Source organism: Notolepis coatsorum (assembly GCF_963971535.1).
Source record: "Notolepis coatsorum genome assembly, chromosome: 13".
In the NCBI taxonomy this organism is placed as follows: domain Eukaryota; kingdom Metazoa; phylum Chordata; class Actinopteri; order Aulopiformes; family Paralepididae; genus Notolepis; species Notolepis coatsorum.
In genome coordinates this window covers 37,365,816-37,380,476 of record NC_140177.1, presented here as the reverse complement: position 1 = coordinate 37,380,476, position 14,661 = coordinate 37,365,816, and the positions used below count along the sequence as shown (strand labels likewise).

The 14,661-nt window shown below is 43.0% G+C and overlaps 1 protein-coding gene across 2 annotated transcripts in view; it reads left to right on the top strand.

Moving 5' to 3' along the window:
- The first annotated feature begins 885 nt into the window (after positions 1–885).
- Positions 886–14,661, top strand: part of copb2 (COPI coat complex subunit beta 2) — a 45,541-nt gene continuing 31,765 nt past the window's right edge. For both annotated transcript variants that reach the window (XM_084326866.1, XM_084326865.1), the window contains exons 1-8: positions 886–1,014; positions 2,994–3,131; positions 3,293–3,379; positions 5,648–5,774; positions 5,958–6,106; positions 7,200–7,346; positions 8,309–8,408; positions 8,773–8,915. In XM_084326866.1, the coding sequence (XP_084182992.1) occupies positions 1,012–1,014; positions 2,994–3,131; positions 3,293–3,379; positions 5,648–5,774; positions 5,958–6,106; positions 7,200–7,346; positions 8,309–8,408; positions 8,773–8,915 (894 nt within the window). In that variant the 5' untranslated portion in view covers positions 886–1,011. The remainder of the gene's footprint in view (positions 1,015–2,993; positions 3,132–3,292; positions 3,380–5,647; positions 5,775–5,957; positions 6,107–7,199; positions 7,347–8,308; positions 8,409–8,772; positions 8,916–14,661) is intronic.

The window sequence follows — 14,661 nt, the reverse complement described above, 5'->3', positions numbered from 1 at the left end:
CATGTGAAATTGGATTATTCTTTCCGTTTGGGACTTGTGAGTTTTTAACCCAAAGCCAAAGGGCGATGACTCGATGAGTGTGCCACATTAGGAATTCAATGCGGCCACAGTTGCGCCAGAGTTCTCTGCTATTTATTATAATCATCTCTGAGGTTCAAAAGGCCGTTTTCCATGATAGATTATAATGGATTATAGCGGGTCAAGTGATTACAGGAAATTACTGTGACAAAGTTATTATTTCTTTATTTTGCCACTAAAAACTAAAAGAAAATTGTATGTTGTATACTATCTCTCACAGTATATGCAATTTGAATAAATATTTGAGTCTACAGACGACATATAAACGTGTATCCCTCCCTCCTGCAGGTCATCACTGTCTAGTACTGTCTATCTGTATGTGATTGATTGATTGATTGATTGAAAACGTTATTAACAGATTGCAGAATGGGTACAATACAGTACAGCTCAATACACACAATTGTTAAGGGGATGCAGACCAGAGAAAGACTTTCGTCTTGTTTTCATCAGGGTCCCCCATTTTCAATTCATCAGGAGACAGGACATATATGACATACATGACATACAGATGTCATCATGTCATATATGTCCTGATGAATTGAAAATGGGGGACCCTGATGTAAACAAGACGAAAGTCTTTCTCTGGTCTGCATCCCCTTAACAATTGTGTGTATTGAGCTGTACTGTATTTATACCCATTCTGCAATCTGTTAATAAAGTTTTCAATCAATCAATCAATCAATCAATCAATCAATCAATCAATCAATCAATCAATCAATCAAACCTCCACGACCTAAAACGACCTAGAAGTGGCGCGTCATCGTTTCCAGTCCCACACACACACAGGAACACACGCGAGATCACGTTTCAGGAAGTTCCACGTCAGTTAGCAATCCGTGTCCAGAGACACTGTCCACAGATCGCAGTATTCGGACGCCCCCCATAAGACTATTCACACTCTATTCACCTCATAGCGTCGACCGGGGACAGAACATGGTAAGTGGACGTGTTACAGTAGAGTGGACACGAGTCCCGTGTTATTCATAATGTCTTCAGAATTAGAATTATGTCAGTGAAGCAGTCTCGCTAGCTTAGCGGCTAGTTAGCCTCACCGGCCCGTTAGTAACACTGGTCTCTCTGTGTCTAAATACAACCAGCTAGTGTGGCCATTCGTTAACTGGGGTATTATGACGAAGATGTGGTCAGATTTAGGAAGAAAGTAACGTTAAATGTTCGCTCGTCTAGAATAATATGAATGAAGAAACGTCAGCGGAATGAACGTCAACAAGCTAGCGTCTATCTTGGCTAAGCTGATCTACCAAAGCTAGCTAAGTGCTGCTGCTACGTCCCTGTTGTCAAAGGATGCTCTCATATACTTTACTACGTTAATAATACACTGTAGACGTTTTGGTCATACATAGGCATGCACCAACGTTAAAGGGACACTGCGCTGATTCATTTAGTTTGACAGTTTATTGAGAGTAACATAATTCGAATATGGGGTCACTCACCGGTGATGTCATCAGGGACACTGAATCATTGTGTTGTGTTAATTACAGCTCAGTGAAATGCTCAGGGGAGTTGAGTTGCTGCCAAATCATAATCATGTAAAACATTTTATAAGCCAAATGCAAAATGCACACATCAGCAAACACAGCACTACTGTACCAACTGTAAATGTCCCAAACCCAACCCCCTCCAATGTACAGTTGTTTCTTCCCCCTCAAATGTATATACTCAATTTTTTAGACATTTTTTTTGTATTCACAAACAGTACTGTATATTTGTAGATCTGGTATGTCATAAATGTCGCGATGTAACAGTACTGTACCTGTATGTCATGTATGTTATGATAAATTGAAAATGGGGGACCCTGATGTAAACAAGACGAAAGTTTACAATTGTGTGTATTGAGCTGTACTGTATTGTACCCATTCTGCAATCTGTACATTTGCAATCAATCAATCAAACAGACCTACAGTTCACATGGACATGGGGGACAAGCAAAGGACAGTAGACTATATAACTATCAGTCAACATTAGTACCAGCTGTCATGTGTTGTGTTGGCACAGCAGTGTGACAGGCGGTATAAAGGAAGTGACAACATATTTTCCTGACTGAGTGACTGGACTATATACTATATATTGACGAGGCTTGACAACAGAGGTTCAAAGATAACTTCACATTTATTTGGCTATTTGTTTCTTTATATCGCTTTATCCATCGGGGCTGCTCCTGTTTCCAACTCTGTGTGTTGACAATCCTGGTGTGACATCATCTTAGGACGCTCAAACCTCAAACTCAAACCTATTACATCACGCTCTCTCTCTCTCTCTCTCTCTCTCTCTCTCTCTCTCTCTCTCTCTCTACGTTGTCAAACATGTACACTAAAGTTAAGTTATGTTGGAGTTGTATTGTGTTTGAGTTGTTTGAGGGAAAGAAACCTCCTGTCCTGCTGTAGTTTTTATTTTCACTTTATGCCGCTTGATTTGATTGTAACTTGAGAAAAGGTTTTGCATTTTTCTATTGCAGTTTTGCACAATAAATGTTCTTAAAATACCTCTGTACTATGTGAAATATGTCCTAGTAATACAAGAGTACAGTAATAGCTGCCAGTGTTTTACCCCTTCAGAAGCATTTATATAGACATTTTAAGATAAATGAATATACCATGATATATACCGTTGCCGTCTACGCTTCAAATGATACCTTGATATACATTTTAGACCATACCGTCCAGCCCTACTGTCTCATTGTGTTGCTAGGGAACAGTGCTGACCACTGTCATTGTGTTGCTAGTGAACAGTGCTGACCACTGTCATTGTGTTGCTAGGGAACAGTGCTGACCACTCATTGCGTTGCTAGGCGACAGTGCTGACCACTGTGTTGTTGTGTTGCTACTAGGGAACAGTGCTAACTAAGGGAACAGCTCGGACCCAGTTTTTATAATGACATCTGTCCTCACGTCTCTCAGCCTCTCAGGCTGGACATTAAGCGGAGGCTGACGGCGCGGTCAGACAGAGTGAAGAGCGTGGACCTCCACCCCACAGAGCCATGGATGCTGGCCAGTCTCTACAACGGCAGTGTCTGCGTCTGGAACCACGAGACGCAGGTAGGAAGGAACCGCCGCTCCTGACTTCAAAATACATTACAAAAGAAAGAAACCGTAACATTTGGAGTTGTGTGTCTTTGTGTGCGTATATGTCGGTGTTGGTTGTACATCTATGGTTTCTTTTACCTGTACTTAACAAGCTGCTACGTTGTGTTTCCCAGACGCTGGTGAAGACCTTCGAGGTCTGCGACCTCCCAGTCAGAGCCTCCAAGTTTGTGGCCAGAAAAAACTGGGTCATCACTGGAGCTGTGAGTGTTAACGTCAGACCTAACCCTAACTAACCCTAACGTGAAGACAGTCAGACCTAACCCTAACTAACCCTAACATGAAGACAGTCAGCCCTAACCCTAACGTGAAGACAGTCATGAAACACATAAAAGCCTCCATACCGCCATCATTAGACCACAACCAGTTTGCCTACAGGAAGAACAGGTCAACAGAGGATGCTATTGCCATTGTGTTGCACACTCTGCTGGAACATCTAGAGCACAGGCACACATATGGTAGACTCCTTTTTGTTGACTTCAGTTCAGCTTTCAACACCATTCTACCCAACAAGCTTCACAGTAAACTGCACAAACTCGGACTGAACACCACACTATGCAACTGGATCTTGGACTTTCTCACAAATCGCACACAACATGTCAGGATTGGCAAGCACACATCCCCCACCCTTCCCATTAGCACCGGGGCCCCTCAGGGGTGTGTACTCAGCCCACTTCTCTACACACTTTTCACACACGACTGTTGTTCCTCCTCTCCATCTAACCTCATAGTAAAATGTGCAGACGACACAACAGTGCTTGGCCTCATCAGAGGGAATGATGAGACTTCATACAGGAGGGAGGTTGAGCAACTAGTGGAGTGGTGCGATGGTCATAACCTTGCTCTCAACCCCACGAAGACCAAGGAGATGATCATCGATTTCCGCAGGACTGGTGACCTCAGCCACTCTCCACTCCTCATCGGGAATGAGGAGGTGGAGAGGGTTTCAAAATTTAAGTTTCTGGGCGTGACAATGTCTGATGACCTGTCCTGGGGGGTCAGCATTGCCTCTGCTGTGGGCAAAGCACAGCAGCGCCTTTTCTATCTTAGGAAGCTTAAATGGGCTAAACTCCCACAGGGACTGATGGCCAACTTCTACCACTGCGCAGTAGAGAGTGTGCTCACGTACGGCCTACTGGTGTGGTTTACTGGCTGCACCAGGGCAGAGAAGGAGGCCCTCCACAGAGTGGTCAAGGCTGCGAGGAGGATCACTGGAGCTAGCCTCCCAGATATCTCCACAGTCTTTACCTCCCGCTGCCTACGGCGTATAAATAACATCTTACTAGACCAGTACCACCCAGCAAACCATCTCTTTCAACTGCTGCCCTCTGGTCGAAGGTACAGATCCATCCAGTCCGGAACCAGCAGACTGACCAACAGCCTCTACCCACGGGCTGTCAGGCTGCTCAACGACGAACATCAACTTGCCCCCCCCCGCATCCCACCCCCGGTGACATAACTCCCACTCCCACATTACAACAATAACTGTGAACCGGACTTGCATTGCTGCACTATACAATACTTCATCCTTTGCAAGTCAACGCCCCCCCCCCCCCCCCCCCCCCCCCCTCCTTCCATCAACTCACTGGACTGAAATATTTATATTTATTAATTTATTTGCACAAGCACTAAATGCACTTGGGACAATGATGTTATGTTATATATTGGGACATTGGGACACTGATACTTTATTACTTTATTACTATATTACTATTATTATTGACATTATTATTTTGCACATGTTATATCTTATGTTGTATGCCAGTGGTGATGTTCCTAACAAATTTCGTTGTACCAACAATGACAAATAAAGATCTATTCTAATGTGAAGACAGTCAGACCTAACACTAATGTGAAGACAATCAGACCAAACCCTAACGTGAAGACAGTCAGACCTAACGTGAAGACAGTCAGACCTAACGTGAAGACAGTCAGACCTAACGTGAAGACAGTCAGACCTAACGTGAAGACAGTCAGACCTAACCCTAACATTTGAATGTAATGTAATTGACTCTCTGGGTTGATGTTATAACTAGGAATGGGTACCGAATTCGGTACTTTTGATGTACCGAACCGAAACACGTCGGTACTACCGAGTATCGAATCAAGTGAGAAACCAAAAAAAAAATAAAAAAAAATCTTTTTTATTAATTTTTTTTTTTTTTTTTTTTTACTTTTTTCTTTTCATGTCAACGTTCACACGCACAATATATGCTTACCTAGGATTTGACTTGATTCAACAACAAAGCAGTCGGAGCAATGACAAGCCAAAAACTGTTGAAATTGTAGTTATTTGAAGTTTGGATATTTTTTTTTACGACTGAGGTAGGCAAATTAAATTTCTTGAGACTAAAGTACCGAAAAAAGGTACCGTTGGGTACCGGTATCGATTCACAGGTACCGGTATCGGTTCAAATGTGAAAGGTACCCATCCCTAGTTATAACGTGCAACCTGTATTGTGTCTGTGCAGGACGACATGCAGATCAGGGTGTTCAACTACAACACCCTGGAGCGGGTCCACATGTTCGAGGCCCACTCTGACTACATCCGATGCATCGCCGTCCACCCCACACAGCCCTACATCCTGACCAGCAGCGGTACGCTCATAAATAGTCTCACGTTGTAGTGGCAGCTAATAAATGGTCTCATGTTGTAGTGGCAGCTAATAAATAGTCTAATTTTGAGTTTTAAGTGGAAAGTCTTCCACTTATTGTGTATTTTAAAGAAGAATTTCTGGAGTTGTAATAAACATTCAAACTGGTGTGTGTGTGTGTGTGTAGACGACATGCTGATCAAGCTGTGGGACTGGGAGAAGAAGTGGTCGTGCAGCCAGGTGTTTGAAGGCCACACCCACTATGTCATGCAGATCGTCATCAACCCCAAAGACAACAACCAGTTTGCCAGCGCCTCCCTGGACAGGACCATCAAGGTACCGCCAGTGATATTCCAATGAAGGAAGACATTGTGGAAAATGTCCTTACGGTCTTCTCCAGCGTTCAGTAGAAAGCTGTCCGGCTGCAAGCTAGCCTAGCTTAGCGCAAATCAATGGAAGCGGATACGGACCACTAGCCTAGCTTAAAACTCCGGGAGAGGTGTTTTTGGCCAACAGTCATCTGTATCCGCTCCCATTAATTTGTTTCATGTCAAAATGTTCAGAACACCTCCAACCTGTAAGACACGGTCCAATATTTACCTTCTAGTAAATATAAATACCTTCTATTGGGGGCTCAGTAAGGCCACCAATAGTGAGTCTTGTCTGTTGTCGGGTGTGACAGCTGGTTAGTGACTTGTCTTGTGTCTGTTGTCAGGTGTGACAGCTGGTTAGTGACTTGTCTTGTGTCTGTTGTCAGGTGTGACAGCTGGTTAGTGACTTGTCTTGTGTCTGTTGTCAGGTGTGACAGCTGGTTAGTGACTTGTCTTGTGTCTGTTGTCAGGTGTGACAGCTGGTTAGTGACTTGTCTTGTGTCTGTTGTCAGGTGTGACAGCTGGTTAGTGACTTGTCTTGTGTCTGTTGTCAGGTGTGACAGCTGGTTAGTGACTTGTCTTGTGTCTGTTGTCAGGTGTGGCAGCTGGTTAGTGACTTGTCTTGTGTCTGTTGTCAGGTGTGGCAGCTGGTTAGTGACTTGTCTTGTGTCTGTTGTCAGGTGTGGCAGCTGGTTAGTGACTTGTCTTGTGTCTGTTGTCAGGTGTGACAGCTGGTTAGTGACTTGTCTTGTGTCTGTTGTCAGGTGTGACAGCTGGTTAGTGACTTGTCTTGTGTCTGTTGTCAGGTGTGGCAGCTGGTTAGTGACTTGTCTTGTGTCTGTTGTCAGGTGTGACAGCTGGTTAGTGACTTGTCTTGTGTCTGTTGTCAGGTGTGACAGCTGGTTAGTGACTTGTCTTGTGTCTGTTGTCAGGTGTGACAGCTGGTTAGTGACTTGTCTTGTGTCTGTTGTCAGGTGTGGCAGCTGGTTAGTGACTTGTCTTGTGTCTGTTGTCAGGTGTGGCAGCTGGTTAGTGACTTGTCTTGTGTCTGTTGTCAGGTGTGGCAGCTGGGCTCCTCCTCTCCTAACTTCACCCTGGAGGGACATGAGAAGGGAGTGAACTGCATCGACTACTACAGCGGAGGAGACAAGCCCTACCTGATCTCAGGAGCCGACGACCGGCTGGTGAAGATCTGGGACTACCAGGTAGAAACGCACCAGAAACACACTAGAAACACACCAGAAACACACCAGAAACACACTAGAAACACACCAGAAACACACTAGAAACACCCTAGAAACACACCAGAAACACACCAGAAACACCAGAAACACACCAGAAACACACTAGAAACACACCAGAAACACACCAGAAACACACTAGAAACACACTAGAAACACACCAGAAACACACCAGAAACACACTAGAAACACACCAGAAACACACCAGAAACACACCAGAAACACACTAGAAACAAACCAGAAACACACTAGAAACACACCAGAAACACACTAGAAACACCCTAGAAACACCCTAGAAACACACCAGAAACACACCAGAAACACACCAGAAACACACCAGAAACACACTAGAAACACCCTAGAAACACACCAGAAACACACCAGAAACACACCAGAAACTCACTAGAAGCACCCTAGAAACACACTAGAAACTCACTAGAAACTCACTAGAAACTCACTAGAAACACCCTAGAAACACACCAGGCAGAAACACACTAGAAACACACCAGAAACGCATTAGAAACAGACCAGAAACACACTAGAAAGTTAGAAACACACCAGAAACACACTAGAAACACCCTAGAAACACCCTAGAAACACACCAGAAACACAATAGAAACACCCTAGAAACACACCAGAAACGCATTAGAAACAGACCAGAAACACACTAGAAAGTTAGAAACACCAGAAACACACTAGAAACACACCAGGCAGAAACACATTAGAAACAGACCAGAAACACACTAGAAACTTCTTTGTCCAGACTCTCAAACATGTTGTCTCCTGCCCTGTGTCCATCCTGTAGAATAATTTTGTGTCCAGACTCTCAAACATGTTGTCTCCTGCCCTCTGTGTCCATCCTGTAATAAGATTTGTGTCCAGACTCTCAAACATGTTGTCTCCTGCCCTCTGTGTCCATCCTGTAGAATAAGACGTGTGTCCAGACGTTGGAAGGACACGCCCAGAACGTGTCTTGTGTCAGTTTTCACCCAGAACTGCCAATCATTATCACTGGATCAGAGGATGGTGAGCACACACACTCACACTCACACACACACACACACCTTCAAGTGTTTGACAATCTTATCAACATGGGAGTGGACAGATATGCTTGCTTTATGTAAATGTAGGTTTATTAAATAAAATTAATAACCAAAATGACCTATGTTGTCCAGAAAGACAAAGGTGCTGCATTTAGCATTAAATATACATGCTGCAAATAATGACAACATGGCAAAGAACAATAGGCAACAACAGGTGGTGATATTGACCTGCTAAATGTAACATCACTCAGTAATATATAAATAAGACAAACATGCACACCTAGATATATTGTAGATATAGATATTGATATAGATATCTAATGTGAGTGTTTCCTGGTTTCCTCTAGGCACGGTGCGTATCTGGCACTCCAGTACCTACCGTCTGGAGAGCACTCTGAACTACGGCATGGAGCGCGTCTGGTGCGTCTGTGGCCTGAGGGGCTCCAACAACGTGGCTCTGGGCTACGATGAAGGCAGCATCATCATCAAGGTGAGTCCTGCCACTTCAGTCTACTACAGTCGTTCAAAATGTAATAAAGTTTGGAATAAGGCTGTAACATAACAATATGTGGAAAAAGTGAAGGGGTATGAATACTGGATACACTGTATACTATGCGTAAGTGGTATACACACTGTATACACACTTAGTGGTCAGACATTCCTAATAGTTCTGGGCCCTCATTTATCAACAATTCTTAGAATGTGTTCTATTTTCATACGTAAGCACAGAATTTAGAATGTGTGTACGCACAGAAATATTGGGATTTATCAACCGTGCGTACACGGGTCCTACGCTCCTCCGTGTTGATAAATACCTCTTTGTTCTACCGTCAATGCCCGTGAATGATTATCATAATGAAACACCCCCCATGGGATGTGAAATAATGGACTGACCCGAGCGAACTATGAGAAACTTCACGAGAGATTGTTCACGGAGGCGCTGTCTAATCAAGAAGACACAACCCGTTTTATGAGATAAATAAAAGGCGGACTTGTACACGGTGATGTCAGATATCAACGGCTCCCTAAGACCATTGCTGCAATAGACCTATCTCAAACCCTGCCCCTTTTCTTGATCCTCCAATCACAGCTGTCGCTTACCTCTGACTTCCTCGTACAAAAAGCGACAGCTGTGATTGGAGGATCAAGAAAAGAGGGCAGGGTTTTGAGACAGGTCCATTCTGCCTGGACAGCTCAAAATACTAATAAAGACCGTTCGTTAGCTGGAATATGAATGCCTTTATTAGTTGTGTTCGAGTTAGGGGTGCACCGATGTATCGGTCGGGTATCGGTATCGGCCGATAAGTGCCTTGTTGACTGCAATCGGCTCGGCCTATCGGCCGATAAGCTTGAATGTGCCGATGGCAGTAGCCAATAAATATCCATCAATTTGTGTCGCGTCAAATGGCAAAAAAAAGTTCAGTCGCGTCGCGACCTGCACAATCCTGATGAATTGAAAATGGGGGACCCTGATGTAAACAAGACGAAAGTCTTTCTCTGGTCTGCATCCCCTTAACAATTGTGTGTATTGAGCTGTACTGTATTGTACCCATTCTACAATCTGTTAATAAAGTTTTCAATCAATCAATCAATCAACGCCGCCCCCGGCCCACACACACACAAGCTACTGCATCAAAGTTACTACTTATGATTAACAAATGCATTCGTTTTGTGGCATTAACGTTATATAGTTAGTGTTACACGTTCAATAACATCAGCATATTATTTACCCGAACGTAGCAAGCATTCATACTAGCTCAGTTCCTTCCGTTGCTCATAGAGCCCTGAGTTTTACCCATTCTGCAATCTGTTAATAAAGTTTTCAATCAGACACATGTATAGAAAGGTTTTGTTTTCACATTCGTTGCAGTAAAATCATTATGCCTCATTTAGTCATCCTGCGGAGCTAAAAGCTAAACGTCGGCCGCGCTTTGTTGTTGTTGTTGTAGAAAACCTCGTCAAAATCAATGGCGGACAAAAGCGGAAGTAAAAAATGTATACGCGCTTGCCGATTGGTGGTAACAGCAGAGGCGGGTGCAAGCGGTGTGTGACGTAATTGGCAGAATCGACTGTCAATCAAAATTTCATTGGTTGAGAGCTCTGGTTGAGACAATAGTATCCAGCTGCAGCCCGGTAGACCATACTGGGAGAACTAGTATCTAGCTGCAGCCCGGCAGACCATACTGGGAGAGAGATGGTGCTATTTCTTGATGTTTCCTTTTTTTAAGTAAGTAAAGAGGCCTATGTTCATATCGGTGAGCACAATTTGTAACACAAATATACAGTAGTTTCATAAAAAAAATATTATAATTTACAAAAAAAAAAATTTAATTTGCCACAAATATCGGTATCGGCCGATTGTGTTAGTTGAACAATCGGTATCGGTGGCAAATTTTCATATCGGTGCATCCCTAGTTCGATTGGCTATAATATGATTTGTAGAGGCATCTATTTCGTTGTCTGCATTAGGTAGCCTATATGAATTACATATAATAGCAGCCATAGCCTACATTATGCAACAGTAACTTGCACATATATAATAGCACATGGCACAGCCCTGCGAACCCTGCACAGTAAACTAACTTGATCATTAATCTAGCTGTTGTATCTTTACGCTTATGAAAACATTAAATAATATGTATAGGCTATAAGCCGTCGCTTTGCATTAATAGCCTATATTCTCAAATGGCATTTAATGGCTATCCGACTCCTCGCTATCCTCGCGGACGGACCAGTATACCTTATATCATATCATATTCATATTCATATCATAGTTTACTCTTATCAGCCTACCCAGCATGTAATACGTTTTTGTTAGAACTCAACTCGTTATTATTTTGCGCATAGATTGCAGAAATACGGGAACGCTTTGATTTATATTAAAAGGCTTTGACATTGTAAAACTAAATACGTGGAATTCTGTAAGCAGAATACAAGTCATATCACCCACACGATATATGCTACCTGTATCTATCCAGAGCATCTATGCTTTTCATTCATTTAAGACACATTTATTGCAAGGGTTTTGTAATACACATAAACTCAACAAATAACCTCTGTTCTCCTTGCAATGCGTTTTTTATTCTTTCTTATACAGTAGGAAGGGGGAAGAACACTATCGTGGGTGTTCATATGACTTGTATTCTGCTAACAGCTTTGAAATTCCACTTGTTTCGTTTAACGTTATGGCAAAGCCTTTTAAATATAATCAAAACGTTCCCGTGTTTCTGCGTTCTGTGCGCAAAATAATAACGAGTTGAGTTACGCGGAGCGCAGTCAGTCAGTACACCCCGTATATTCCGATAACGCTATGCTGCATTCATTCGGAGAGACCTATTATTCCAAATGCTATTTATAGGGTTTTGACCATAATTACATTACTGTTGCTATTTTACAATGAACTATAATGAATTACGGTTCATACAGAACACGCCAGTGTTGAAACTAATGCACGGAAGCTTATTTCCGCGTTGTAGTCTTCATATTCTACCGGTACGCATGCTCCGAGCTGTGCGTAGATATACGCACAAAGTCAAGCACAAGTTCAAAGTGATAAGTCCCACACTTTGCTTAGAAACGATTGTACGCACGGGTCACGCACATATCTGTGCGTACGCAACGTTGATTCATCAACGTGGCGTAGAAAGTGTTCTATTTCCACACGTAAGCACAGAATGTAGAATCAGTGCACGCACAGAAAAAGCGGGATTCACCACACGTGTGTACGCAGGTTCTACGCACACCTGTCATGATGAATATGACTTTGATCCTATGTTTGAGCTTGTGCACTGTTTTAAGTATTTGCATACCAGAACCGCCCCGATTAACCATATACGGTAATGGAATACCCCCATGAAATGTGGAAAGATGGACTAAGCCGAGGGAAGCGTGTTATGAGCAGTGATTAGGGATGCCCCCCGGACCCCGGTTTTAAACGGGAACCGGTACTATATTAGAAAATACCGGAGTATTTATAAGCTCCGACGTCCTCGGTACTGCTATCGATACTCTAGAGAAATTATTATTATTATTATTATTATTTAAAAGTTGCGAACGATCTCTCCTCTCTCTGTCTCTGCACGAGAAGCGAGTCGCAGCGAGTCATTATTACACACACTCCTCGCGAGTCGCGCTACACATACATACGGGTACTCCTTAATGAAAGCGCTGTCAATAGTATGCAGCTGCAGCACGTCAGACCGCAGCGCTTACAAGCCCTGCACATACAAGCCCCGCACACCTGATGTGCTGCAGCTGGAAGCATCTCAGCGCTGTCTCCGTGCTGACGCGCGCTGCACACAGACACAGACAGCTCTGCATGGACTGAGTCGTGATGGCGGATAGAGCGAAGCGTTCACAAGTGCAACAAAACATTTGCCAGTAAGGGTGGCAATACGAGCAATCTATCAAAACATTTGTTTGCAAAACACTATATTAGTTTGCAGAAATGCGCCGTATTCGACTGCCTTGCGCGCAGTGGTCCATCTGCATCCACTGCAGCCGGTAAGCCAAGATACGGAGTTTCCTAGGCTAATAACGAATTATTACAAATAGGCTAATAAACAAAATAATTGTTTAGCTACACTACAATCTAAAAACTTTTTATAGATCGTCAAGCTGAGGTCAGCCACCAATGTGTCCCAGTGAGCCCACCACACATCCTCCTCGACCCTCTACCTCCACACCCAAAGTCCTTTCTCCCTAGCAGCTAGAGGAAAGATGACAGAGGATAGGGTGAACGAGTGTCACAGGGCTGTGACAAAGTTTGTTGTCAAAGGCCTGCACCCGTTCTCTACAGTGGAGTCCAAGGACTTTAGGTAACAACTAATCATTCAGTGTATATCGTTTTTTTTGTATACATAGTTGTCTAACTTGTCTGTTGTTGTTATAAGTTATTATTGAAGCAGCTATTCCCACCACTCCACACAAATTTACAATAATTCAATCATTTCTAATCTTTACTGTAGGGAGATGACCAATGCTCTCAACTGCAAATATAAAAATCATACAAAAATTATCAAAAAGAACCGATAAGAGTATCGATAAAGTACCGAACCGTTAAGCAGTATCGATAGGAGTAGTAGTATCGATAAAATCCTAACGATACCCATCCCTAGCAGTGATGCCACAGATTACTTGTAAAAGTAATCCGATTACTGATTATTGATTACTCCTTTAAAAAGTAATCCAAGTTACTTTACTGATTACTTGATTATCAGAGTAACTTAGTTACTTTGAAAGTAACTAGGTTACGAAGTCGTCGTCGTTCCCCCAACCGTTTTTTTTTAAACGCTTTATTGAAAGTGCATAAATAGTTTTTAACTTGTTTCTCTGCACATAACGTAAATTGTTAAACTAGTGCTTCAGCTTCTGTACCATCAAGTATGGTAAAGCAACAGTCTATGATGCTCACAGCATTAGAGCAGCCAGCCAGTGGTTTTACAAAACCAGTGTATATCCATTCACATCTAACAAATGCAGGCTGAACTATTCAATTATATCAACTGTAACTATTAAATTGTTTTTATAAATGTCTCTATAAACATACAATCAGTCTCTCTTTAACATGTAAATTAACTGTAAATCTGGCAAATAAGAGCTTTTGCTCTGCCACCATCAAATATACATTAATCAAAAGGGAAAGAAACAATCTCTCTCTTTTGCTGTTTGGCTGGCCTCCGAGTCCTCCTGTACCTAGTCGAAGCGTCGGCTAGTGAATGAATGAATGAATGAATGAAAACTTTATTAACAGATTGCAGAATGGGTACAGTACAGTACAGCTCAATACATACAATTGTTAAGGGGATGCAGACCAGAGAAAGACTTTTGTCTTGTTTACATCAGGGTCCCCCAGTGTTGTGATTCCAGATGCTTTCAATGCAATTGGATGTGCTGTTTTTAGCGGTAGACAGTATTTTGTTTCCTCCGCATATTAACGTGAAGTAGTGACTGAGGCTATACGAGCGTTTTGGGATGGAAGTCTGAACAGAAACTCACTTTTAATTTTGCCAAGCGTTTTGGGGTGGAATTCTCCGACGACGGAGCCCTGCTGTCACACGATTGGCGCATATGTCACATGACGTGCTGTGAAGACCCGCCCTACTCTGCCTCTGATTCGCAGACGGTGGATGGGGAATGTGATTGTACCAAAGCAGATGTCACTCACAGACAGTGTCCAGTCACGCCGCGGGGACACATTCTTGTGTAACCCTTTCACTGCCACACTACGTCACTCC